Genomic DNA, 26,086 nt, shown 5'->3' on the forward strand with positions numbered 1-26,086 from the left:
AATAAATAATTTCATTTTATGGAAAGTTTGGTAAGTGAACTGGGTCTGACCGAGAACTTTATCCGTGTCTTCCTTCACGTACTGAGCTTACCATACCTTTGGTTAAGATTGGATGAATCGAAACTTAATTAGAATATTTTGATAAAAGGTCTACTAGAATTTAGTACCAACCATCTCTTCCACGAATGCTTGCTGCGATCGGAGACGCCATCTATGGTTTAATGTTGGCCTTTCCAAAATTCTATGCTGGGGTCTCTAGGGCGTTATTTCTGAAGTAGTTTCAATGGGCATCAAACAGATGGCGGGTATGCTCTTCGTATCATCTAGTTAAACACATTTAAATGGCTTCATAATTTTATTGGGGCAACCATAACACATTACCTGTATTAGAGGGATAAAGTGAGTAAAGCTGGATTCATTTTGTTTCCGAATCGACTAAATCAATAAACTGTAATAACCGTAACTACAAAGAGCTGTAGAACACCTCTATTGGCGTCATAAAATGATGTGTCAATGATATTTCGTTGGTGTCACTGTCAAACTGCTGAGTGGAATACAGTACAATATTATTTTTTGAATTAAAAATTCAGACGATATTTCATTTAATACATTGATATAATTTAAATTCTTAAATTTATTTAACAGAAAAAAAGTTATAATTTCAAAATTACTTATTGTACAATTAACAGTAAGCATCAACACATTTTTATTTGTTTTATAAATATACAATGATACACCTAGCAAGTCCAATGCAAGTCCAGGAACATAATTCTTTTATTGTACTAACATGTTTATTGATTTCTTTTTTTGTCTGTTACAGCTCTCTTCAATACAATAAAAGAGGTTGATTGCAAATAATGGAGAAGCATGCAGTGCCCAACATGCCCAATACACAGCAAGTATTAGAAGATATATTAAATAACGAGCTTGAGGAATTTTCTACAGATTTTGATGTTTTTCATGATGATTACTCCGAATTACGGAATGCCTATGAATGTTACCGAAATTTCAAACAGCTACAGGAAAATGTCATAGAACAAGATGGACTGAATTCTAAGATAATTCAATTAAATGAAAAGTTAGCTGAAAATGTAGCTAATATGAAAAAACAAAAATAGAAGATGAAGCAAGAATAGTTTTTTCTTTATTAAAGATATTGATATTGATTTGATATCATGGCACAAATATATAATGACACACAATCACATAGTCATCAAAGAACATGAAAGAGGTATTAGAAGTACACTATTAATTGATACAAGCTATTGATTAAAAATATATTTATTCTTAAGTTAATATAATAAATAAGGCAAAACATTTGTTTTATTTAAATATGTATTTCTGCATACCAGGGACCGGCCGGATACTCATTGAAAGGGTTTTTGAAGGGGTTTTTTTAAGCGCTTCAAGAAAAAACCCTATGACATATGTTACACCTTCGAACGGGTTACTGGAACCCTGTTCTGAACAGGTTACCCTTTACTACCCTGTAACACTGTAACAGGGTAACCCACTCCAACCTAAGACAATGCAATATGCACTCTTTATCATAGACATTAGTTTGAAAATAGTATAACCACGAGCGCACGTGACATCTTACCGCCCAGCGGCGCCATTGTTGCATTTACCGAGCGACTTGTAAACATGGAATAAAAATCATTGTAGATATGATCTTACAGTTTAATTTTGCTTGTCGCACTTTTCAAACGTTGTGATATATATTTTTCGTGTCTATACTTGTAGACCAGGGTCGATAATTTTTAAAACCAAATTAAAAAATAGTAGGATGAAACCCATTAGAAAAGGAGGGGAATATTATAAAAATGAAAGGAAAAATAATTTACGGGTGATCTGAGGTCGGGAAGGGGGTGGGAGTGACGTTTGAAGAGTAAAAAACGGTTTTTATCAATTTCCGGCAAAACTAAAATTCGTATCGAAAAAAGTCAAATGGCAAAGTTCTAAAAGAAAAAGATCTAAAACTTTTGTGTTTACATTTTTTTCACATAACGTCAAAATTTATGTGAAAAATCTAAAAAACCAAGATTGTGGTTTTTTATTTTTATCTTTTACCAAAATTTATTTTTGTAACGAAATTTGGTGAAAACTTACTTTTTTGTGTCCCAAATACGCTGTAATTTATTTGATTAAAAATATTTATTTTTTCACCTTATTTTGAATTAATATAAAAAAACACTCTAATTTTCAATCGAAAATTCACCCGTCAAATCTTCTCAGAAAATGCAAAAAATGAAAAAAAAACTTGTATTCGATTTTTTTTTAAATTATTATAAATAATTTCATCTAAAAAATTTGATCTCATTTTGTGTTCAATAGACCAATAATCGAGGAAGGTTTTAGGCTAGGTATATAAAATTACGCTGCAACTAATAGGAGCGAAGACTTAATGGAAAATGTGGCAAATACGGGGAAAAATATTAATCTTCGAGGGGTTTCGTTCAAAAATTCCTAACTTATATCTTCTAACCACGCGGACGAAGTCGCGGGCAACAGCTAGTTACCTATATGACGTTTCGCGCGTAGGTAGTTTGTCCGAGAGGCGCGACGCGTCGGCGATAGAAGAAAATCAGCCGTAGTCTTAGTAAAGCAATGAGGGGCCGCTAGGGTGCAAGTATGCAGCTCAAGTTTAGTGGGTAATTCAGGGTAACACGAATAAAAGCCTTTCGTGAAGGTAACCACTTCAAAGGGTTAAGTTATTGAAGGGGTTAACCCCTTCACGTGGTTACCATAATGAAGGTGTTAACCATTTCGCTGGGTTTCGAGGATGTAACTCGAACAAAAGGTAACACTGCGATATGAGTTACCCCGTGTACGGGTTACCCTGTCAAACGGCTTAACTCTAAAGTGGGGTTGTCCGGTCCCTGCTGCATACTCAATTTAATATTTAGATTTAACACAGGTTGGAAACATCCACAACTATTAAATTCACTTTATTATGCTACCAAGTTTAATTAAATCATCTTCTGTGACCAGTCCTAAATAGAAAAGACATACTAAAGCTGCTCCTTGTTCAGCAAATTTCTTATTTTTCTCCCAAAATGTTGATGTGTACTTCTTTTTGTTAAAAGTAATTATAGTACGAAATAGTTTCTCCACTTGCTGGGTCTCATAAGTAGGTAAACTAATACCATTTTTACCTGCCCATGCATGAAGTTTAGTTTTGGGTAAATCTGTGTCGGAAAAGCTAGCTCTGATAAAACATACCTGAAACAAAAATAATGTTCCATCATTAGTTTAAGACAAGTTTTTTATTAATGATATTTGAAAAAATTATCATCATTGTGACATACCTTCTTTTGTATGACATCATCAGTACAAATATCAGATTTTATCTTCTTTTGAGGAGGTTCAAGATCCTCAGGAGACACTTGCCATCTTCCTTGAATACCCATCTTTTGATAGTTTGACTGTTTTTCATGACAGTACTCGCCTAAACCCCAAATAGCACTACAAAAAGATTTGTTCCTTATTTCCTTTCTCTAACTAAACACATAAATCCTTGAAACTAATAATGATACCAAAGCCCTTACCATATTTGTTCAAGAGTTTGACAGTCTAAAAATTGTCGACCCCTGGGGGTGTCTTGTAGTTCTCTTAAAACATTCTGTATACAATATTTGGTGTTTGCTGGTGCATTGTCATATTCCACTGCTAATTTAAGATACTCTTCTATAACAGTATCCATTGGGAGCAAGCCTTGTTTCCGGAATATGGAACAGTTCCATTCAGCAGCTCGTGCAAGCATAACACTACTACATCCTGTCATTTCTTTAAATTTATAAATGTCACTATGTTTTTCAATTTCTTTAGATCCACCACTGAAACATAAACAGTAACCAATCAATAAATAAATATATTTAAATATTAAAAAAATATATCAAGTAGGTATTGCTGAACATACTTGGCTATAACGGGTATAGGAATCCTTTGTGCAACATATTTGATGATGTCCGGATGAACTGCATGCTGTGGTCTTTCATCTTTTGTTCTACCATGTATTGCTATTGCCTTAATTCCTGAACTTACAAGTTTCTCAACTAGTTTCAATGTCTCTTCTGGTGTTTCCTTTATCCTTATTTTACAAGTCACAGGTATTGATATATTGTTTACTAGAGTGGATAAGATGTTGTATGCTTTGTCTGGCTGAGATAGCAATGCAACTCCCATGCCTCCTTTTATGGAGAACTCTTTGGGACATCCCATATTGATATCTATACCAGCTACATCATTTTCCCTAGAACCATAATCATGCTGTTGAGTATTTTTTAATACCTATAAAAGGACAATAACACAAAATATGAATGTCAACAACATTATCTTACACTAGTTTTGCGACTTTTAAAGCTCTTTCTGCATCACATGTCCCCAGCTGCAATATGACTTTTTCCTTTTCTTCATCACAGGTACGGAAGACTATTGTGCCATCAGTTTGATCCACAAAATCCACAGTTTTTAATATTTCTAAAAGATAGTAAAAATATTAAAAAAAAATCTTTAGCACCTGTTGTAGTCAAATGGGTTGCGATTGGGTGACAATTTACTTGCTAATTTTAAAAACCACTATAGCTACAAAAAATTTAATCATCCAGAGGTTATGTATGTATTTACTATAATCAACTGAATTCCTTTCTGTCTTGTATTTGCTGTTATGTTAAATGGTTATAATTAATATTTTTTCTGGTTCGTTTAAAATATTCTCCTTACCATTGTATTTACGCTTAGATCTTAAAAATTTCCAATCAATTAATTCTTCCGTATAAACCAAATCAGCGCCATATCGTAGCGCCAAAAGACGCATAGGTAAAGTACCTATACGCACCATTGGTGCAAGAATTATTTTATTTTCATATGTTAACATTTTTATTTATAAATATTGAATTAGTGCTCATGAAAATACAACAACGTGTAGTTCGGGAAGCTATCACTTTGACATAAGATAGCAGATATGACCTTGACCGATAAGAGTGACAGTGTTGCCATATGCCAAGTCTTAGCCGAAAGAAGTTTTGTTTTATACCTTTTTTATTTTATTAACACTTAATACCATCATAGAAATCGCAATCCATTTTACGGTTCTTTCTTAAGGAGGGTAGATAGTTCTCATGTCCGATCATATTATAAATAAAAGTTCTCCACAAGGCCTCAGACTTCCCTCTACGCCTATTTAAAACATAAACATCTTAAATGAGTAATAAAAAGAAGTTTAAAATAACACTTGAAATCATTGAAACGTTTTCTATTTTAACAAGTTAAACAAAATTGTTTTAAGTACACTTTATAAGATACTTTGGGATAGTGACAGATAGTCTATTTACTTATAGACCCAAGGTAGTAGGAAATAAGTATGGACATCACTTGTCTCCCATGAAATGACATATTATGGCAATTGACATTGACATTCAGATCGCGAATTATAAATATTGTAGCAAAACAATTCATATTATTTTAACCTAAGGTAGGTAAAGGATAATATAAACGTTTTAATTGCATCATCTATAATACTTTGTCTTCGTTACTATTTATATATAAAAATGATATTACAGTATAAACTGAACAAAGATGAAACCAACTGTAGCAGCTGATGAAATGTTTCCTGAAGGTGTTGGACCCTACATGGATCTAGAAGAAGTAAGTTTTCTACATCTACTCTAGGGTGTGATAATGATAATGATCTGAGGAGTTTTAACCTCTTGGAATTTAAAAAAAAAATCTCCGATTAAACTGAATTATTTATTATTTTAGGCTGGTGGTCCATCTAATTTATTAATGGATTTGGCTGCTAATGAGAAAGCTGTGCATTCTGATTTTTATAATGGTATGTCTGTTAAATATATTGGCATAAAGCAACTAACAATGAGCTTTCACAGGGGCCAAGAATCTACTTTTTGTTGCTGTAATGATATTCATGACGAGCTGTAACAATGACTTTGTCTATTTCGAAATTAATCGAAAAAGTAAATTTATTTATTTTTCTTTTAGCTTCATAGAAGAATATATTTTTGTACAATGTTTAATATAAAATTTTCTTGGCCCTGGCTTGGCATTCCTCGCACATCAACATTCTCTCAATGTAACAGGATGGTACGAAGACAGCAGATTTATTTTTTTAAATAAAGGGAGCCTAACTTGCTTCTTATTATTTATTAGCTACCCACCAAAAATAGTTCAGCCATTGTAGAGAATGCATGATGTCATTTTGTGTAGACTAAACACAAAAATGACTTACTTATGTTCCTTAGATTTAATTAAGTTTGTATTATTAACATTATTTTCTTTATTTTCCAGATTTCGAAGATCTGTTTGATGATGATGACTTGAAATAATTTGATATTAGGTGATTTGATATAAATTAGTTGTAATGAGTTTTGATAAATAAAAAAATCTTTAAAATTTTATTGACATTTATTTCACTTATCATTAAAACAATTCCATGTCTGAATAAAAATCTCTTTTTTATCTAGTTGACACATTTTGATAGCGCCATTTGCTTATACTGCAAGTCATAGGCACACACTTTATTTGTTTACATCATTTTTATAAAATATCAACTTTTGATTGTAGCTGTAATCACTGAGCAAAGTTTTTAGTCTAGCAAGTGAGTGTTAGATATTGCACAATAAAATAATAGACGAGTTGATACAGTAATTTGTCTTGTTTTTGACCCAATACATAATGAATGTTTGCTAATAATCAACTAGACTTTAGAAGCTATTACATTGATTAATTTTTAATAGCAAATGGAATAAAATATCCATTGATGTCAGAACATGAAATTAATTAACAAAGATACAGACAACATGTTACAGAATATAACACAGAATACAGAGCTAGGTATTGAGGTCAATATCAATGGTATCTTGTGAAACATCACACAATCATATGCTCCTATATAGTTCATATATTAAAATATAAGCTTGATTGATGATGGCAAGAAATGTTACATTAATTCAGTACCAAAATAGTAGTATCATTGGAATTGTTTTAAATATAATATTAAATCATTACATTGTGTCAAAATATGTTTTAAGCTAACATAATGTTTGAACTTGTGTGGCATATTACATAAACTTAGCCCACATGCAACAGTAACACCTAGTTAATATAAACAAAATAATTAAAAATGTTGCGCACGCTGTGTGCGGGGCGCAGTCGCTAGACATCGACGTCACTGCTGTCGTCGCTATACTCGTTGCCTTCAGCCTCCTCCTGTTCCTCGTCCGCCTCTCCTTCTACTTCTAACGCCTCTTCCTCGTCACCGGCTTCCTCATCCTCTTCTTCAAGCATGGTTGATAGTTTAGTTATAACGCCTCTGCCCATTTCTGGAATTAATAGAATTTGCTGTTAGATGCAGTAAGGTGAAACCAATTTTTCTGGCACTAGTGCTTTACATGATTATGCCACTTCAGCCATTTCAAGAATGGTAGAAAAAATTATACTTAAGACATTTACTTTTTTTTCCTTTAACCAATTTATTATACTTATTGCTACTCTAATAAATAATAAACATAGAAGTTACAACAGTCGTCAACCTAAATCTAATATAAAAATTCCCGTGTCACGATGTTAGTTTACTGTACTCCTCTGAAACGGCTTAACCGATTTTTACCAAATTTTATATGCGTATTCAGTAGGTCTGAGAATCGACTAACATCTATTTTTCATACCCCTAAGTGTTAAAGGTTGCTCACAATAAAAAAATATTTTATTTTTTGGACGAATATTTTTGTTTTTATTTTTTTATAATGTGGCGTTAAAAATACATACAACTAGAAATAATTTATTAGGTAAAACAACGTTTGCTGGGTCAGCTAGTCACTATATACTTATCAGACTGATTTAAATGACTAAACTGTACTTACGTTCTACATATGTCTTTAATGATTTTGGAACCATATTTTTTGCTCTCTCTATGTCCTCCTCTGAACATTCACCTTTATCTAAACCTAAAAGTAGGTAAATTTGTAATGTTATTATTTTATGTTATATGTACGAAATAATAAATTTACAATGAGATACATACCAAACAGAAGGCCCATTCTTTTTAAAATATCGATGTCATCGTGAATTTGAAACCTTTTGTTAAAGTTGAACATATACTCTGTCCTGTAAAATAAATAAATTTGACTTGTATTACAAAAATTATATAAAAACCCCGATGCCGATAATTTCTGTTTCTTTATGTTAGTTAATCTAGATATAGTTTATTAATTATTAAAGGTTCTTGAATAGAAAAATAGTAAAAACACAGTAAATAAATTCGGAGCTCCATACAGATGCTGTAATTTGTTTGTGAAAGAAAGAGGTATTATAAAAAGAGTACCGCAAAAAAACGCGAATGCTATACTTACTTATCATTAGAAATACTGCAGTCAATTAAAGCTTTATCACTAGTATTAACAACAATGAACGGCAAATGTATAGCAGATGAGGGAGATGGTTTCACACCTTTGACCTCTGCTTCTTTATTTCTTTCTATCAAACTCTTAAATGAAATATGCTGAAAAAGAAAAATAAGTTTTGTAAAATCCGTATTTTAATAGATAGACTTTAGGAATATGGATCATCAACCTCTCTTAATGAATCTATTATCAAAAGCATTATACTACAGTAGCAATAATAATTGAAGTGTTGAATTTGCAGATCAAGCTGTAACTGTGCATACAGGTATACCTAAAACATATTTTTTATTGCTACAACTATATCATAATATTACCTGTAAAATAAGTTCTTGTAACTGTTGTGTCTTTTTTTGTATCTGTTCTAACTTCAACTGTTTTTCTTTTTCTAAGGCTGTACATTCTTGTATACTATTTGTGGGTAATCCGAGCCACCGAATTTCTTTCTTTTCCTTAGATATTATGTTCATTGCCATTAAAACATTTAAGGCGTCATATACTCTTCTTCGAATATTCTTTTGGTCATATTGCTGTAACATAAAAATAATGATATAATTAACTTATTATAGACAATATACTATTGATTAGCTACACACATTTATCTGCAGTTACAAGTAGTACTTTAAATTTATAGAAGTAACCCTTATGACACAACCACAACCCGTAATTAAACAAGCCTCAAGTCAATGTTTAATGCTTGTTGCAGATATAATAAACATTTTAATTTTAAGTATTTATAATTCTGAAAGACGAACTTCCAATAGACAAATTACATAATTAGAATAATTATATTAATGTCTACTCTATACTAACTTGGCTATCTGCTGAACCGTGCATTCCAGCTGCAAATTCTAGCACTAATTCATCGGCGACCTCATTGTATGAAGTGAAACCTTTATTTCTGACCTTTTCACATACTTTCATAGAAAAATGCCTTAAGCCTTTGCCAACTTTATCAGCGTGCTTACGTCTCTTTGTGGTACTGAAATAAATAGAAAAAAAAAATGTTTTAAATACAACTGACTGACAGCAGCAGATGTAACTAAAAAATTAAAAAAATATGTATGTTACTATGTAAAGTCCTGAATGCGGAAAATCCCAAGATTCTCTAGTAAAGTCTATGCTTTATTAACTGATACTGGTAGGAGTCCGAATAGTGCATGATCATCGCTTTTTTTTAGAGTTTTTGCTACCATTCTCTTGGTGGTTCTTATGATTGAATTGGCGTTCAGTTTTGTTGTCCAGTGCATTTTATGAATCTAAATCTAAATGTTGCCCGCAGTTTCACCCGCATAAGACCCAATCTCCAGTTAATTTTACGGTTTTTCTCTTTAAGATCTATTAAGTATATGTTAAACAATAAGGACTTCTTTTCATTTACGTTCCAAACTTGGACAGCCATCAATTTTTTACAAGTTGTTACACTTGTAAAAAATTAATGACTGAACTTTTACTTTTTTCTCTTTGCCGCAATTTTTCCACATTTTCTCACCGTTTAAACCTTCCCTGTACTGGTACGAATATTTCAAGACTTAAATTAGCCAAATCGGTTCAGCCGTTCTCGAGTTTTAGCGAGACTAACGAATAGCAATTCATTTTAATATATAAGAAGAAGATAGACAAATATAAAATTTGTCCTCAAAATACAATGAATCTGAAACTCGGCGAATTCTACCGCGGCACGCATGCTTCGCTCGCTTGTTTCCGAGCGATTGGTCAATTGCTACTATTCTGACCCAGTGGATCAAGTAATTCTTTCGCTGCGTTGAAGGCGAAGACTCTTACCAATTAAATACAGCGAAACCATCGTCTCTATAGTCGGGGGCCAAGCGGGAACGCTTTAACAGACTATCGCAAACCCCGACATCCCACCTCCTATAATAAAGACCATATCTGTGGGAGGAGTGGCAGTGTTGTCTTTCTGGGATCTGGAGGGATGTAAATTGTCCTTCCCAGGCCACTTACTCGTATGGCACGTTTAGCGCCACAAGATTCTCTGCTCAAAGCCACAATGGCATCTGACACACTAAGGCCGGCGGCGACAGATTGCCTCTTACTTCATTTGTGAGGCCATGGAGCTGTTCTTCAGAGATAAACACGGTGAGGGAGTGTGGCGCCGCGTCCTCCCCGCAATGGATGCAGTGGTGGCACCGAGCGTCCGACTCCCTGTCTAGGCGACACAGGTTCTTGCTGAAGCAGCTGTGCTCTGAGAGCACGTGCCTCACTCTACACAATCGGGCGACGTGTTTCTCCAGAGCCAGTCGTCGAGTAATAGTCGGATCGCCTCGTCGGTTGCGACGCCTTTACCTACCAGGGCTGGAAGAAGTTTGCCGCCATTCCGCCACCAAGACCTGACGAAGCTTAGGTCGGCGCAGTGCGATCTGCCGCTGCACCGGCCTTGAAGCCCGTGCCCGCTGTTCCTCGCTCCATCCATATAATCACGCGAGAACTTTCAATTATCCACAGTTCAAATCGCTTTTGACCTCGCGAAATCCTCATGGACTTTGGACTCTTACCAGTTAAAACCTCCGGAGTGCTTCACCCATCCCTATTACCTGCGATCACGGGAGCGCGATGCAAGCTACCGCGATCCCAGGCAGGGTCGCACCTTTCTAGAGCCGCCCCTTCTGGGAGCTGGTCTCCCTTTCACCAATTGATAGGCACGCGAAAGCACCCTCGTCCCTTTGTGTACCGCCGAAGGCCATTTATAGTGGCTGATGGAGGTCACTATCAGCCCTTGTGCGTCGGGTACGAATTGCGAGAGTGGTCGTAAGCTTTTATATTTTTTGACAAACATTGCTACGAAGATTTCGTGTATTGTCTCTATTCCTTAATAATCGTCATATTAGTATTACGGTACTATTGGAATTATATATAATAGGCAAAGTTTATACTTACTATTCCGCTGGTGGATCATTGTCGGAATCGTGTCTCCTTCTTGACGCGTTTGACATTGTAGAAGAAAAGATGTTTGCAGTACTAGTACTTGTTACTTGGTTTTCAGACTTGGTTGGTATGTTCACAAGCTGTGTGTGAGGCACAGCTTGTATAAATTTTAATTCAGTTAGTGGCTCGTGATTTGTCTGAAATAGCAGTAGAAGCATACATTATAATCTGTTTCATAAAACATGAGACCAAAGCGAGTATTAGTCTTGTGTTTTAATTACCTGAGTCTCTTCAACGTCTTTTGGTTCAACCTTTAGTTTTTGTAGAGTTGCTAAATTGTCAACCTGCAACAATTCTGAAATAGAATTTCATTGGAGTATAAAATACGATAAATGTACACATATTCTACTTCTTACACTAATGAAGAATTATTGTTGTTACATGCCACCCAGTTGCGAAATTTATGATGATAATCACGGAAATTTCTTATCAAAAGTTTTTGAAAGATATTCCCGTGACACTTATAAAAATAAACCAAAAAAAAAAGTGAAGTTTTGATTCGTAGCATCAGTTTGGTTTTTGCTTTTAAATTGGTTATCATTTAGACTAAATAAATTCCTTAATTACGTGAGCACAGTACAGAAAGGCTCAAAAAGGGTGATGTAGCATCGCGTTTTTACGGGAAGCGTGCCAGGTTTGAAATTAGTCTTGAACACATTGGGCGAATGATGATCGTGGATACACACTTTGAGATACAAGTTATATCAACATTTTCTGATGATACAGTCTATTGGCTTAATCTCTATCTATTCATGTTTATAATAGAAACAAGAACTACCAGGCTCATTTCTTTCTTAACTGACTAGCTACTTTAGTAGAATGTTTTAAAATAAATAACATGCTTTAATAACAGTTCCAACTTACTTGACGCGCATTTGATATTAGTCAACTTTACTGCTCTGAATACAGGGGCCTGAAAAAAAATTAAGATGATTACCTGAGGAGAACGTATGTTTTCTCGATGGTATTTAAAATGTAATAGATAGGTGCCGAATCATTCGTAAATAGGTAGCTAAAATTAAAAAAAACAACATCGTGTCGCTATTAGCGCACTGTGAGGTTAAACTCTATAAAAAGATAATCTTCTTTAAAAACTTTATCGGTCACAAAATGTGTGCAGTAGTCACTGTTTAAAATACCATAGGATAACGATAAGTAGTTAGGCGTTTTATTTTAACGTAAACAAAATACTTGGTAGTAAAACTAAACAGATGCGCATTGAAATGAGAAACAGGACCACAAACAAACCCTCGCACAACATGTATAAAGCCATGGGTCGTACTATAAGAGGATAACAAATTAAAATGGATTATTATAAAAACCACGTGTTTTTTTCACCTAGCTAAGCTATTCACTTTTCTGGTATGGAGTACACTGAAACCTGAACATAGATAAATGGAATAGGTAGTCAATTAATGTTTCTGTTGTAGATACATTGAATTAACTTTATTCTACAAAGATAAACTAAACACCCTTCAACACCTTTAAGTTTAAGTATACTGTAAAAAAAAATGTTACGCTGTAAAAACGTGTAGACTTATTAAAACTGTTTTTAAATCGATTAAAAAGAAGCATTGCGTACGATTGTACCCAGTTTTAAAATTATTTCATAACATATAAAGCAGCATCAATTAACTTAATAAGCAATGTCTAGAAATGGTTTTGGGTGCAGCATAGTAGTCATTAAGTGATGGTATCTCTCTAATTAAGGAACTAATTAATGAATATTGTCGTCGATATATGTTTAGATAGTTCAGACAAACGAACATAACACGGCTATGATATTTGTTTTAGGGCACGCCGTGTGTTTTAACCCCCTGACACCAGAGGGGAGTGGATCTATAAATGAATCTGTCGGTGACTTAGACTTATTTGAATGTAAAGAGTTCTTAAAAAGAGAAAAAAATCAATTTCAAAAAATATCTAGGAACTTGCGTATCGTCCTTGGTCGCTAGCATTTATTTTCTCCTTGGCTTTGAATACATACAATTTCTTTAGAAAATTGTTTATTTCAAAAAAATATAAACACTGGATCGCGAGACAGAGATCGTGCTCTTAATCTTCTTCAAAGAGCAATTAGGCTCTTTAGACTTAAGATGTACAAGCTTTCTAAGAGATCCTGACTAAATAAGTTACGTGAGGTCTTATACCTCTTTCAAACTTGACATCTTTACTGATTTCCAGTTTAAGTTTGATTCGACATATGAAGGAAATACGCTTATATTAATCACATTTCTTAACTCACTGACTACTGGCTCCATGGCGTGGATTCCATATCTGTTATCGCGAAAAGGAGTATCAAACTAATCAAAAAGCTTAATTAGTTTCGAGTATCGAAAACAAACCAATTGAGTTGTATAGCAATGAATGTGTAAACAACAGACAAGCAGTTATTTTCCTATTAGTGTGTAACAACCATATTTTATTTAATAGAAAGTGCATAAATATATTAAATATACACATGGTATGTTAAATTTAATTACAAATGTCAAATCTGTTCATCAAAGTAGCAAAATGTAGTGCTATCATTTTATCAAACTTTGTGGAAAACAACAATAATCAACACAACAGCTATAATCACTTAGAAAAGTTAAACAAAATTCTCAATATTGATCATGTTAACTGTCTCATGGCATTTCCAGTACTGTATCAATCTCAACTGATATTAACATACATATGTAACTGACACACAGCAAACATAAATTCAAAGCTGTCTTTGACCATCAGAAAGAGTTACTTTTTGACTGCACCTGACAGAGAACAGTCTTGATTTAAGAAATTTGGAGGGTTATTGGTAGGTTTCTCAAACAGGAAACTACCCATGCTTGTTTTCAAAGCATGGGTAAAGTCTGAACTTTCTCCCTGATCCAAATGAAGAGATAATCATTTTAAGTTTTGCCGTCTCTAAGCTAATCCGGATTACATTCCACCATCTATAATGAATAAGACATACCCTGTAAGATAGTGTGATAAATTGAATTGTTCAATAAGATGTAAAAATCCTTTAAGGTTACTTAGACAAAATATCTGTCATTGCCCATTAGAAGACAGTTCTTAATTTTCCCCAGTCCACTTCCTATTTTTTCTACAATCAATAACATCTAAGGTACAACTGACCATGAAAAGCTTTAAAGGTGACCTTAACTTAGTTGAAGGGCAAATTAAAGACCATATTGTTGTTTCTAATAACCCAACTATAGAATTCTTAAAGCTATGTTGAATATGGTAGGAAAGTATGGAATATCTATAATTATAGACATACTATGCCGAATTATGAGTTGCATTAAATAAAGTCAGTTAGTTATTAAGCTATTAACTATAGTTTAAGGAATTAGATAACAGTGCAGAGCATGATTTGATACTTAAAAGAAAAGGATGAAAGAAAAACACATGGCAGCAACTTCAAGACAGAAATACTAAAGGACCAGAATAAAGGAACAGAATGGCTTTAATAGTTCTCTGCTAGTAAAACATGATGGATATAAAACAACCAGACTCCTGGACTAAGTAATATTTTAAATTCAACTTATCCTCATGTTGGCTTACATAACATTTAAGTATTTAAATCATTTTACACTAAAAACAACTGGGACTCATACTCAAGTGCACACAGCCTTTATACATAAACTAACACAGTTCTGAAGGATAAGCACATATATGAAGAAACTTCAACATCTCATAATAATTTGTTTATCATATTATGATAAATACCACTTCATGAAAGAAAGACATTTCTAGTGGCTCCTACTGGTTACCAACACCAAAAGGAAATTGAATAATCATAATGATCAGAGGCAGGGGGTGAAGGAAGCAAAATAAAACTATTCTAAAAATAAACACCCCATTGGCTTGTTGGTCTCCTGTCCTTTAGGTAGACAGGTTTTAGTGTGGATCAAACCTGAGAGCTGGGAGTAATATAGGTAGATATATTAGAAGAAGAAGCTCCCTTTATATTCTACAAACTAATGCACAGTAGTTTTAGCATACAATTATACAACATACCTTAATGTTTCCTTCAGCTGTAGTTGGCAGTTTTATTACTTTAACAGGATTAGGTTTAATTTTGATTTGAGCAACTGACTGATTATTTGTGTTTTGAACCACTTTTACCATTTGTGGTTGGCCTAAAATAAAAGATGAAAACATTAGGAATGATTTCTGTAGTCTATTGTGATATGCAGGTGAAATATTCTATTGTCTCACATTTATCAATACACTACAATGAACAATCTGCTAGGTTTAATCGTGATTTATGTGTGATTATAACAAATATACAGCAAAATGATAAAGAACTAGCGGTGCTCTAACAAATTCCACAACTAAACTGACAATGCCGGGAAACGCTACACCGTCGGGCGTCGTCACTCAAATTTTACGAAACGCATATTTCTTATAAAGCATGATCACAGCAAGCTTTTCGCACTACACAGTACAATTGAAATAGTAAGAAAAACGTAAAAATAAGCCTCAGAAATAACAGCTTTACTAACCATTAGCGTCATGTATGAGAAAATTTACAGCAGTACTATTCGTCTGAGACATTTTCTCCGAATTCTTCGCAAATATACATCCATTTACGCAATTCACTAATGCAGCATTTAAACATTTGTTGTTGCCCAAACAAATAAAATACCTACTAAACTCGATTTGTATGGTCAAAATGGCGACATTAGTTTTGGGTTAACTTCGAAGGTCAGAAAAATCAAATCAAATTAAGCTATTTATTCGATCACTTTGTATTTATCATAACACTAAGCCCATAATATCAGTCTTATAAAAAGCAATCATATAGTTATAAACAACGCACATAAAAGTCTAATTGAACCAACGGAAGAGTAAATAGAAAGAGGCGGCGGCGGTTTTAAGATTTACCAGCTGATTGGACACTGCTGTTGTGTTCACGTGGTAATCGCGGTGGCATCCACCGGGAATTTTGTATTCCGGAAAAGGCGCCAAATAAGTACTGACATCTATTGTAGAAAATAGGATCTACGTTTTTCTTGTTGGCAACAGTCTTCTCTGTACCCACGGTGTTATTTGAAACAAAGTCTTTTCATCAACAATATCGTGTACAAAAAAAACTTATCAACATGTTTCCATATTTCTTGTTTATTTTGAGTAAATCATTTTCGAGTAAACAAAGTAGATGAATCAAAAATAAAAATCATAGACGTTAATTCATTTTAGACGGTCATCATTATTGACAAGATTCATTGAGAACAGAATACTGAGAAAGATGGCCTTTGCCCACTGTTCCTTTTATAACCAATTCCAAAGTTACTAGATAAGAGAATGATGAATGTGCATGTCCATCTCATCAATTTTCACCTGAGGTGATAATTGAACCCGAAAAAAAGCCTGTCAAAGTCACTAATTGCGCTTTGATTATTATAAATATATCTATCACTGTTTTAAAAATATAAAAGAAAAATCTAGCATGCTATTCACTATGTTCCGCCTTATTACATGGACCACTATTTTAATAGGTCCATATTTGTTTTAATTCTAACTGTTACATATGATTATAAATATTTGTGTTGTCTGTGGTTAAGTGAGGAGCGACGCGCCAGATTTGGAATGGCGGCAATTGAAAATAGAAGCTTGAACTATGCAAACGTCTATTATTTATCAGTGGCGACGAGGATAACGGAACGATATTCGGTGCAGAATAAAGTCTTAAATTATTGTGGTATAGTGCTTTGGGGGTGATTAAAAATGTCTGTTGGGAAAGTTCGAGATTTTGACATAAAAAATGGGAATTGGTCGGCGTACGTCGATCGTCTCGAAATGTATTTTGTTGCTAACAAAATAGCGGAAGATTTGAAGTTACCAACATTAATAGCTCTTATCGGCGAACCGGCTTATGAGTTACTGTCTACTTTGGCGAGCCCGAGAAAACCATCAACCCTGAAATATAAAGAAGCGGTGGAATTACTGCAAGCACATCTACAGCCGAAACCATCAATTCTCGCGGAGAGGTATAGGTTCCGACAAAGACGCCAATCAGCGGGAGAAACGATAGCTGATTACGTGGCAGATTTGAAAAAGATGTCACGTTATTGTGAATTCAAGATCAATTTAGAAGAAAATTTGAGGGATCAGTTTGTGTGCGGGTTACGTAGCGAATATATACGTCAGAGGTTATTCGCGGAAGATAACATAGATTATCAAAAAGCGCTAGTATTAGCCAATACTCTGGAGGCAGCTGAGCGGGACGCCGGGGCCGTAGAGGGAACGCAGGAACAAACTACCAGCCGGGAACTAAGCGAGAGAATACACAAGTTGGAACTCAATAAATGTTCAGCCTGCGGGGTCAACGGTCATGGGGCACATAACTGTAGGTACAAGGAGTTCGAATGTAGTTATTGTGGACAACCTGGCCATTTACGAAGAGTTTGTAGAAAAAAAGAATTTGATCGTCGCATAAAATCTACGATTTCAAACCGCGGGAATAATGGCGCGCGAGGAAGGTCACGTAGAGGACGCGTGATCGGGTCGAGCGCCTACGGAGCGGGTGTATGGCGGAGCGGCAACATGGCGCGCGGGGGCGCAGCAACGCTCGCACCGCACGCAGCAACGACGTTACCGACGCGGCGTACTGGCTGAGCGAGCCAGCGATGGATGACAACTCCGGCTCGGAGCAAGACGTTGAGGGTACAAACGAGGAACCGATGTATCAAATGTCACTAACCAACTATAAACCGGTGTGTATAAAGCTTCTAATTAATAATAAAACCTTATCGATGGAGATTGATACAGGCTCTGCGTTATCCTGTATAAGCAAGTCTACGTATAAGGAGCATTTTAAAGAATTACCTTTGAAACCATGTAAAATGAAAGTAAAATTTTATGATGGCTCTGTCATTCAACCAATAGGGTATTTAGAGACTGATGTGCAATATATGAAAAATATGAAGAAACTAGATCTCTATGTGATCGATAAGGGTACTACTAATTTACTAGGTAGACAATGGTTATCGGAATTGAATATTGAGATACCAAAATTTACTAGATGTAACCACATTAAATTATGTAAAAATAAAATGTTTAACGATATCATTTCCAGACATGACAACCTATTCGATGGCACGTTGGGCAAATATACCGGTGAAGAAGTCAAGTTATGCGTGCGGGATGGACCGAGCCAGTATTTTGTCGAGCGCGCCCCGTGCCTTATGCATTGCTGGCGCGGGTCAATGCTGAGTTAGACGCGATGCTGCGCGCCGGCGTCATCGAGCCCGTTGAACGGTCCGACTGGGCCACACCGCTAGTTATAGCGAGGAAGGGAGACGGTGGAATACGCTTATGCGCGGATTATAAGGTGACACTTAACAAGGCTTTACTGGTTGACAGGTACCCGGTCCCGAAGGTAGAGGACTTATTTAGTAATTTGAGTGGCAATCATTATTTTACTAAGCTAGATTTGTCACAGGCTTACAATCAATTAATTTTGGATGAAACTTCTCGGAACTACACAGTAATTAATACACACAGAGGACTTTTTAAATACAATCGCCTCGTTTATGGTCTCTCTTCCAGTCCGGGCATTTTCAAAAGTTCATGATGAATCTCTTTAAAAACGTGCAGGACGTAGTCATATTCTATGATGATATTTTAATAAAGAATAAGTCATTAGAATCTCATTTAGAAAGAGTTGAACAGGTTTTTAGTATTTTAGAGAGGAATGGGTTGAAAATAAAAAAAGAAAAGTGTGAGTTTATGGTAGGCCAAGTAAAATATTTAGGATTCATAATTGATAAACATGGCGTACGGGTAGATGCAAATAAAATAAAACCGATCCTATCTATGCCCGACCCAACTAACGTCTCAGAGTTGAAGTCTTTTCTCGGTATGGTTAATTTCTATGGAAAATTCATTAAGAATTTGAGTACTCATATTACACCACTTTACGAATTACTTAAGAAAGGTAAACATTGGCAATGGACTAAAACACATAGATATGTGTTCAATAAAATTAAACAACTTCTATGTAGTACTGAAGTATTGACACACTTTGACATATCGCTGGAGAGCATAGTAACATGCGACGCGAGCGCACGCGGGCTGGGGGCCGTGCTGGCACAGCGCGCGTCTGACGGCAGCGAGCGGGTTGTGGCGTACGCATCGCGGGCGCTCACTGCCGCGGAGTTACACTACAGCCAGATACATAAAGAAGCCTTGGCTATAATTTTCGCGGTAGACAAGTTTCATCAGTATCTTTATGGCAGAAAGTTTACACTACGTACAGATCATAAACCGCTGGTCACAATTTTTGGGCCCCATGCAGGAATACCGAACACGGCGGCGAGTCGTTTACAGCGGTGGGCCATTAAACTATCAGCTTACGATTTTAATATAGAGTACATTCGATCAGATAAAAACACGGCAGATATTTTGTCTAGGTTAATTAGCACTCATAAAGAAGGGGTTATTAGTGAAGAATTAGACACACCTGAACAAACGTATTTACACTTTGCCGCGGAAGCATTGTTATTAGATTATCAAACGTTAAAAAAAGAAACCGTTTCGGATAGTGTATTGAGCAGAGTAGCCAGATATATAAACGATGGCTGGCCGGTCGAGGTCGAAATGAAAGAATTAAAACCATATTTTAACCGTAGAAAGGAATTATATATTGAGCTAGGGTGTGTAATGTGGGGACATAGGCTAGTAATTCCTAGTACGTGTAGGAATAAAGTGATCGCTGAGCTTCATGAGAGTCACATGGGCATAGTCAAAACTAAATCGTTAGCGCGAAGTTACGTATGGTGGCCGGGAATAGACGAGGCACTAGAGACAGCATGTTGCAGCTGCACCGTGTGCGCTGAAGTGGCGGACGCACCACCTGCGCATGCGCCCCGCGCCTGGCCGTGGCCAGATCGACCGTGGACCAGGATACACGTAGACTTCTTAGGACCGGTAGCCGGTCTTACTTATCTAGTGGTAGTCGATGCACATTCAAAGTGGATTGAAGCTATTAGAATGCTGAGCACCACATCGAAAGCGGTAATAAAAGAATTACGAGAGATGTGGGCGAGATTTGGGTTACCTAAACAATTGGTTAGTGATAATGGCCCTCCGTTTTTCAGTGGAGAATTTCAGCAATTCTTAAATAATAATGGTATAGAACATATATTTTCGGCACCTTATCACCCAGCTTCTAATGGGGCAGCGGAAAACGCTGTTAAAATTTGTAAAAAGAGCATTAAAAAGGCGATTAAATCGAAATCCGACGTACACTCCACATTGTGTCGTTTTCTGCTGGCGTACAGAAACACACCACACTATACAACCGGGGAAAGCCCCGCCAAGATGTTATTAGGGCGCAACTTGCGCATGCGGTTAGATTGTTTGAAACCAGACCAGAAGGCACTTATTAGAGCTCGCCAAGAGACAGTAGAAGCTACATCGAGTGGCGTCACAAGACAGTTTAATCCGGGGGACCTTGTATGGTTCAGAGAATACCGTAGCTCAAACAAGTGGTCTGCAGGGACTGTTATAGAGAAAACAGGTAGTACAGATTATAATGTTAAATCTATCCACGGCACTGAGGTGCATAGACACATTGACCAACTAAAACCAAGAGTGATAAATAGGACAGCTAGGCTAGTAGATGCAAACTTTAGGAACTTTCAACCAGTTCAGCCTGTTAAGAGCTCTCGCTCTTCTCTCGTGTTTCCTTCGGACAATAATCGAGCGCCGAACACAGAACCGGACCGGACAAACGGAACCAGCTTGACGAAAGCATTGGTCGAGGAAACATCCCGCACGCAAACAGACGGAAGTGATTTGGTTACAAGTGAACCCTTGTCAACGTCAAGTGTACCTTTAAATATGCCCAAGGTGCAGGAGACGGGTAGTCCTAGGGTTCCTATTACTCGGGATATACGAACTAGTAATCGTACACGCAAACCGGTTAAGAGATATGGGTTTGATGATGATTGAAGTAAGAAAATATATTATAAGATTGTTAAGATTATTATTGATATGTTGTTTAATATAATTTAGTAAGTAAGTTTATCTGTAATAATTAAGGGTGGAGGTGTTACATATGATTATAAATATTTGTGTTGTCTGTGGTTAAGTGAGGAGCGACGCGCCAGATTTGGAATGGCGGCAATTGAAAATAGAAGCTTGAACTATGCAAACGTCTATTATTTATCAGTGGCGACGAGGATAACGGAACGATATTCGGTGCAGAATAAAGTCTTAAATTATTGTGGTATAGTGCTTTGGGGGTGATTAAAAATGTCTGTTGGGAAAGTTCGAGATTTTGACATAAAAAATGGGAATTGGTCGGCGTACGTCGATCGTCTCGAAATGTATTTTGTTGCTAACAAAATAGCGGAAGATTTGAAGTTACCAACATTAATAGCTCTTATCGGCGAACCGGCTTATGAGTTACTGTCTACTTTGGCGAGCCCGAGAAAACCATCAACCCTGAAATATAAAGAAGCGGTGGAATTACTGCAAGCACATCTACAGCCGAAACCATCAATTCTCGCGGAGAGGTATAGGTTCCGACAAAGACGCCAATCAGCGGGAGAAACGATAGCTGATTACGTGGCAGATTTGAAAAAGATGTCACGTTATTGTGAATTCAAGATCAATTTAGAAGAAAATTTGAGGGATCAGTTTGTGTGCGGGTTACGTAGCGAATATATACGTCAGAGGTTATTCGCGGAAGATAACATAGATTATCAAAAAGCGCTAGTATTAGCCAATACTCTGGAGGCAGCTGAGCGGGACGCCGGGGCCGTAGAGGGAACGCAGGAACAAACTACCAGCCGGGAACTAAGCGAGAGAATACACAAGTTGGAACTCAATAAATGTTCAGCCTGCGGGGTCAACGGTCATGGGGCACATAACTGTAGGTACAAGGAGTTCGAATGTAGTTATTGTGGACAACCTGGCCATTTACGAAGAGTTTGTAGAAAAAAAGAATTGATCGTCGCATAAAATCTACGATTTCAACCGCGGGAATAATGGCGCGCGAGGAAGGTCACGTAGAGGACGCGTGATCGGGTCGAGCGCCTACGGAGCGGGTGTATGGCGGAGCGGCAACATGGCGCGCGGGGGGCGCAGCAACGCTCGCACCGCACGCAGCAACGACGTTACCGACGCGGCGTACTGGCTGAGCGAGCCAGCGATGGATGACAACTCCGGCTCGGAGCAAGACGTTGAGGGTACAAACGAGGAACCGATGTATCAAATGTCACTAACCAACTATAAACCGGTGTGTATAAAGCTTCTAATTAATAATAAACCTTATCGATGGAGATTGATACAGGCTCTGCGTTATCCTGTATAAGCAAGTCTACGTATAAGGAGCATTTTAAAGAATTACCTTTGAAACCATGTAAAATGAAAGTAAAATTTTATGATGGCTCTGTCATTCAACCAATAGGGTATTTAGAGACTGATGTGCAATATATGAAAAATATGAAGAAACTAGATCTCTATGTGATCGATAAGGGTACTACTAATTTACTAGGTAGACAATGGTTATCGGAATTGAATATTGAGATACCAAAATTTACTAGATGTAACCACATTAAATTATGTAAAAATAAAATGTTTAACGATATCATTTCCAGACATGACAACCTATTCGATGGCACGTTGGGCAAATATACCGGTGAAGAAGTCAAGTTATGCGTGCGGGATGGGACCGAGCCAGTATTTTGTCGAGCGCGCCCCGTGCCTTATGCATTGCTGGCGCGGGTCAATGCTGAGTTAGACGCGATGCTGCGCGCCGGCGTCATCGAGCCCGTTGAACGGTCCGACTGGGCCACACCGCTAGTTATAGCGAGGAAGGGAGACGGTGGAATACGCTTATGCGCGGATTATAAGGTGACACTTAACAAGGCTTTACTGGTTGACAGGTACCCGGTCCCGAAGGTAGAGGACTTATTTAGTAATTTGAGTGGCAATCATTATTTTACTAAGCTAGATTTGTCACAGGCTTACAATCAATTAATTTTGGATGAAACTTCTCGGAACTACACAGTAATTAATACACACAGAGGACTTTTTTAAATACAATCGCCTCGTTTATGGTCTCTCTTCCAGTCCGGGCATTTTTCAAAAGTTCATGATGAATCTCTTTAAAAACGTGCAGGACGTAGTCATATTCTATGATGATATTTTAATAAAGAATAAGTCATTAGAATCTCATTTAGAAAGAGTTGAACAGGTTTTTAGTATTTTAGAGAGGAATGGGTTGAAAATAAAAAAAGAAAAGTGTGAGTTTATGGTAGGCCAAGTAAAATATTTAGGATTCATAATTGATAAACATGGCGTACGGGTAGATGCAAATAAAATAAAACCGATCCTATCTATGCCCGACCCAACTAACGTCTCAGAGTTGAAGTCTTTTCTCGGTATGGTTAATTTCTATGGAAAATTCATTAAGAATTTGAGTACTCATATTACACCACTTTACGAATTACTTAAGAAAGGTAAACATTGGCAATGGACTAAAACACATAGATATGTGTTCAATAAAATTAAACAACTTCTATGTAGTACTGAAGTATTGACACACTTTGACATATCGCTGGAGAGCATAGTAACATGCGACGCGAGCGCACGCGGGCTGGGGGCCGTGCTGGCACAGCGCGCGTCTGACGGCAGCGTAATGTGTAGTAATTAGTAACTAGTAATGTGGAGTGTACGTCGGATTTCGATTTAATCGCCTTTTTAATGCTCTTTTTACAAATTTTAACAGCGTTTTCCGCTGCCCCATTAGAAGCTGGGTGATAAGGTGCCGAAAATATATGTTCTATACCATTATTTAAAAGTCGGCAACTTCCTTCCGATCAGCCTAAAGCGAGAGGGGTTGTTTGAAGATTTCCAGTCCGGTAAAAAAGGACTGTGTTTGATTTTATAAAAAAAAATCGCATTTACAAATCGGTACATACCGCTGCCTGGTTTTATTAGTTGATGAATAACCGGGTGCCAGAATGAAAACCAGCCGTTGTGCCCTGGGGTCGTTTAACACACTTTTGAAAATCTTCAGATGTGCTGGTTTCCTGTTAATGATTTCCTTGACCGTTGAGAAAGTAAGTGAAAATGACTTATTAATAAACACATGGATTTCGATAGACACTGATGGGTGAAGGCATTCGAACTACCGACCTTTGACTTAGCAGTCTAAATTTCGTACCACTAAGCTGTCACTGCATTATAATTATAATATTAGTCGGTGAAAGTCCGAAATGTAAAACGTAATAAGTCTGTTCATCTTTAAATAGTAAGACTAGATAAAAATGAAGTTATAGTTGAATCTTTTTATGTGCTTTAGAATGTTAACACGCAAATTTAAAAACAAAGAGTCACATTTATGCAGGAAAAGTAGGAGAGAGTAAGACCAATACACAAGTCATAAATGGAAACGAGCTACACGAGTGAAACCAAACGTCATTACTAGTCTTGAAACATATGAATAACAATATATTGAAATACACATGTCACATACGTAGGGAGTCATAACAAATATTTGTGGACAATTAGTGCGGAAATCCTAGAGTTTGAGCCAATTGGGACGATAGTATAAAATGTCATTGACTCACGATTATAAATTTCAAACTAATACATTTATAACATTTGATAGTTCATAATTTTTATACTAGCTAATTCAGATATGACGAGTTATGGACACACATAACACGAATGTATGTTCAATTCAGTCAATTGCAATTTATCCCTCAAATCTAAAGAAAAAACACTTCACTTGCTACTATGAAATCCTTCATGAGCGACTCGCACTTGGCCCTTTTTTTCAGGGTCAGATTAATAGATTGCGACATTCAAATCGTCTTCAAGGAAAAAAAAAGAGTTATTATAATACCTAAACATATTGATTTGAAAATATATTTTTTAATACGGCTAGTATTTATTTCCCAAGTACATAAAACAGTTTTCAAATAACCGGGGTGTGTTTTAACACATTGTTAAGCCAACCTGCCAGAATTAATGTATCTTTATAGACCATCTGAACCGATCATGTCTTAAAACGCTAGATATGTACTCAGCCTAAGAACCGATTCGCAGCATGTTAATTTATTTGCGCCACACACGATTTGTTGATGACTATATTTACTCGACCTTATAATAAAAGGGTATTATTGCCTTAAAGACTAGGATTATGATCTTAATTTAGGTAATGCGTAATGAAAGTCCGACAGCTGAACAAAGATAACTGATTGTATGGGAAAGAACTTAGGTACTGGTAAGTGACGTCAAATGGCATTTTATTTCCCTGTCTCCCCTTATTTTTTTTTTGTTTTCGAGATAAAGGAAATAATTGTGCAGTATTTTTTTTTAAATCTGTCTGATGGATTAAACAGATAATTTTTTGTCCAATTCTCTTTTATCGATTCCAGATTTCAAACAATTTGTTTTTAAACAAAACAATTTTTTTTTTAATAAAAACCTTCTTTGATGTGGGGAAGATTAAAATGGAATGGATTGGTTACAGAGGGAAGATAAATGTAACTTGGTGACTTAATGTATGGTATACAACAAAAACTCTCCAGTTTCAGCCTAATTAGTCTATTCATTTTTAAATGTATGAAAAATAAAGAAAAAAAATATGTGATACAGAGCATACAAGTTCTACAACTCTTAAAATAATGCGCATCATACAATAACGTATAAATTTTATGCATTTCCATCTTATTAGCTAATTTCTATTTTAGTATACATTGGCTAAAATTAATCTA

At 36.1% G+C, this 26,086-nt stretch overlaps 4 protein-coding genes and 1 long non-coding RNA gene across 8 annotated transcripts; 3 read left to right on the plus strand and 2 right to left on the minus strand.

Annotated features, from left to right (window-relative positions):
- The first annotated feature begins 646 nt into the window (after positions 1–646).
- On the plus strand, positions 647–1,315 carry LOC113501093. The gene is made up of 2 exons (XR_003401260.1): positions 647–688; positions 821–1,315. It is a non-coding gene; the product is annotated as an uncharacterized LOC113501093 (long non-coding RNA).
- A 2-nt stretch (positions 1,316–1,317) lies between these two features.
- LOC113501091 (tRNA-dihydrouridine(20) synthase [NAD(P)+]-like) lies at positions 1,318–4,987 on the minus strand. Its single transcript, XM_026882100.1, has 7 exons — positions 4,723–4,987; positions 4,341–4,479; positions 3,920–4,252; positions 3,549–3,836; positions 3,309–3,465; positions 2,891–3,222; positions 1,318–1,349 (listed from the first exon to the last, which is right to left on the minus strand). The coding sequence occupies exons 1-6, from the start codon at positions 4,874–4,876 to the stop codon at positions 2,944–2,946; spliced, it is 1,350 nt and encodes a 449-aa protein (XP_026737901.1). The 5' UTR covers positions 4,877–4,987; the 3' UTR covers positions 1,318–1,349; positions 2,891–2,943.
- A 377-nt stretch (positions 4,988–5,364) lies between these two features.
- LOC113501092 (COP9 signalosome complex subunit 9) lies at positions 5,365–6,341 on the plus strand. The gene is made up of 4 exons (XM_026882101.1): positions 5,365–5,473; positions 5,562–5,646; positions 5,761–5,833; positions 6,304–6,341. Exons 2-4 carry the CDS (start codon positions 5,578–5,580, stop codon positions 6,339–6,341), a joined length of 180 nt encoding a protein of 59 aa, XP_026737902.1. The 5' UTR covers positions 5,365–5,473; positions 5,562–5,577.
- A 60-nt stretch (positions 6,342–6,401) lies between these two features.
- On the minus strand, positions 6,402–16,296 carry LOC113501094 (transcription factor Dp-1). 4 transcript variants are annotated; one of them, XM_026882104.1, is made up of 11 exons: positions 16,233–16,296; positions 15,363–15,484; positions 12,225–12,273; positions 11,582–11,655; positions 11,313–11,497; positions 9,228–9,396; positions 8,732–8,944; positions 8,367–8,515; positions 8,039–8,121; positions 7,878–7,961; positions 6,402–7,337 (listed from the first exon to the last, which is right to left on the minus strand). In XM_026882104.1, the coding sequence occupies exons 1-11, from the start codon at positions 16,279–16,281 to the stop codon at positions 7,171–7,173; spliced, it is 1,344 nt and encodes a 447-aa protein (XP_026737905.1). In that variant the 5' UTR covers positions 16,282–16,296; the 3' UTR covers positions 6,402–7,170. The 4 variants fall into 4 exon arrangements, with proteins under 4 accessions (XP_026737905.1, XP_026737904.1, XP_026737906.1 ...); XM_026882103.1 differs by lacking the exon at positions 16,233–16,296 and adding an exon at positions 15,851–16,207; XM_026882105.1 differs by lacking the exon at positions 16,233–16,296 and adding an exon at positions 15,564–15,768.
- A 619-nt stretch (positions 16,297–16,915) lies between these two features.
- On the plus strand, positions 16,916–18,498 carry LOC113501312. Its single transcript, XM_026882428.1, has 2 exons — positions 16,916–18,064; positions 18,427–18,498. Exon 1 carries the CDS (start codon positions 17,076–17,078, stop codon positions 17,964–17,966), a length of 891 nt encoding a protein of 296 aa, XP_026738229.1. The 5' UTR covers positions 16,916–17,075; the 3' UTR covers positions 17,967–18,064; positions 18,427–18,498.
- The last annotated feature ends 7,588 nt before the right edge of the window (positions 18,499–26,086 follow it).

Source organism: Trichoplusia ni, chromosome 15, assembly GCF_003590095.1.
Source record: "Trichoplusia ni isolate ovarian cell line Hi5 chromosome 15, tn1, whole genome shotgun sequence".
Taxonomy (NCBI): Eukaryota; Metazoa; Arthropoda; class Insecta; order Lepidoptera; family Noctuidae; genus Trichoplusia; species Trichoplusia ni.

Bases quoted from the DNA above. Each gene is read 5' to 3' on its own strand.
- LOC113501091 (XM_026882100.1), bottom strand. From the start codon at position 4,876: ATGTTAACATATGAAAATAAAATAATTCTTGCACCAATGGTGCGTATA. The intron at 4,480-4,722 runs GTAAGGAGAATA...ACTATCTTTTAG, and splicing joins ATCTAAGCGTAAATACAATG to AAATATTAAAAACTGTGGAT. The intron at 3,837-3,919 runs GTATGTTCAGCA...TTTATGTTTCAG, and splicing joins CCTATACCCGTTATAGCCAA to TGGTGGATCTAAAGAAATTG.
- LOC113501092 (XM_026882101.1), top strand. From the start codon at position 5,578: ATGAAACCAACTGTAGCAGCTGATGAAATGTTTCCTGAAGGTGTTGGA. The intron at 5,647-5,760 runs GTAAGTTTTCTA...TTATTATTTTAG, and splicing joins CCTACATGGATCTAGAAGAA to GCTGGTGGTCCATCTAATTT. The intron at 5,834-6,303 runs GTATGTCTGTTA...TTTATTTTCCAG, and splicing joins GCATTCTGATTTTTATAATG to ATTTCGAAGATCTGTTTGAT.
- LOC113501094 (XM_026882103.1), bottom strand. From the start codon at position 15,902: ATGTCTCAGACGAATAGTACTGCTGTAAATTTTCTCATACATGACGCT. The intron at 9,397-11,312 runs GTAAGTATAAAC...TATTTATTTCAG, and splicing joins AATGATCCACCAGCGGAATA to TACCACAAAGAGACGTAAGC. The intron at 8,516-8,731 runs GTAATATTATGA...TTTCTTTTTCAG, and splicing joins TACAAGAACTTATTTTACAG to CATATTTCATTTAAGAGTTT.
- LOC113501312 (XM_026882428.1), top strand. From the start codon at position 17,076: ATGTCTGTTGGGAAAGTTCGAGATTTTGACATAAAAAATGGGAATTGG.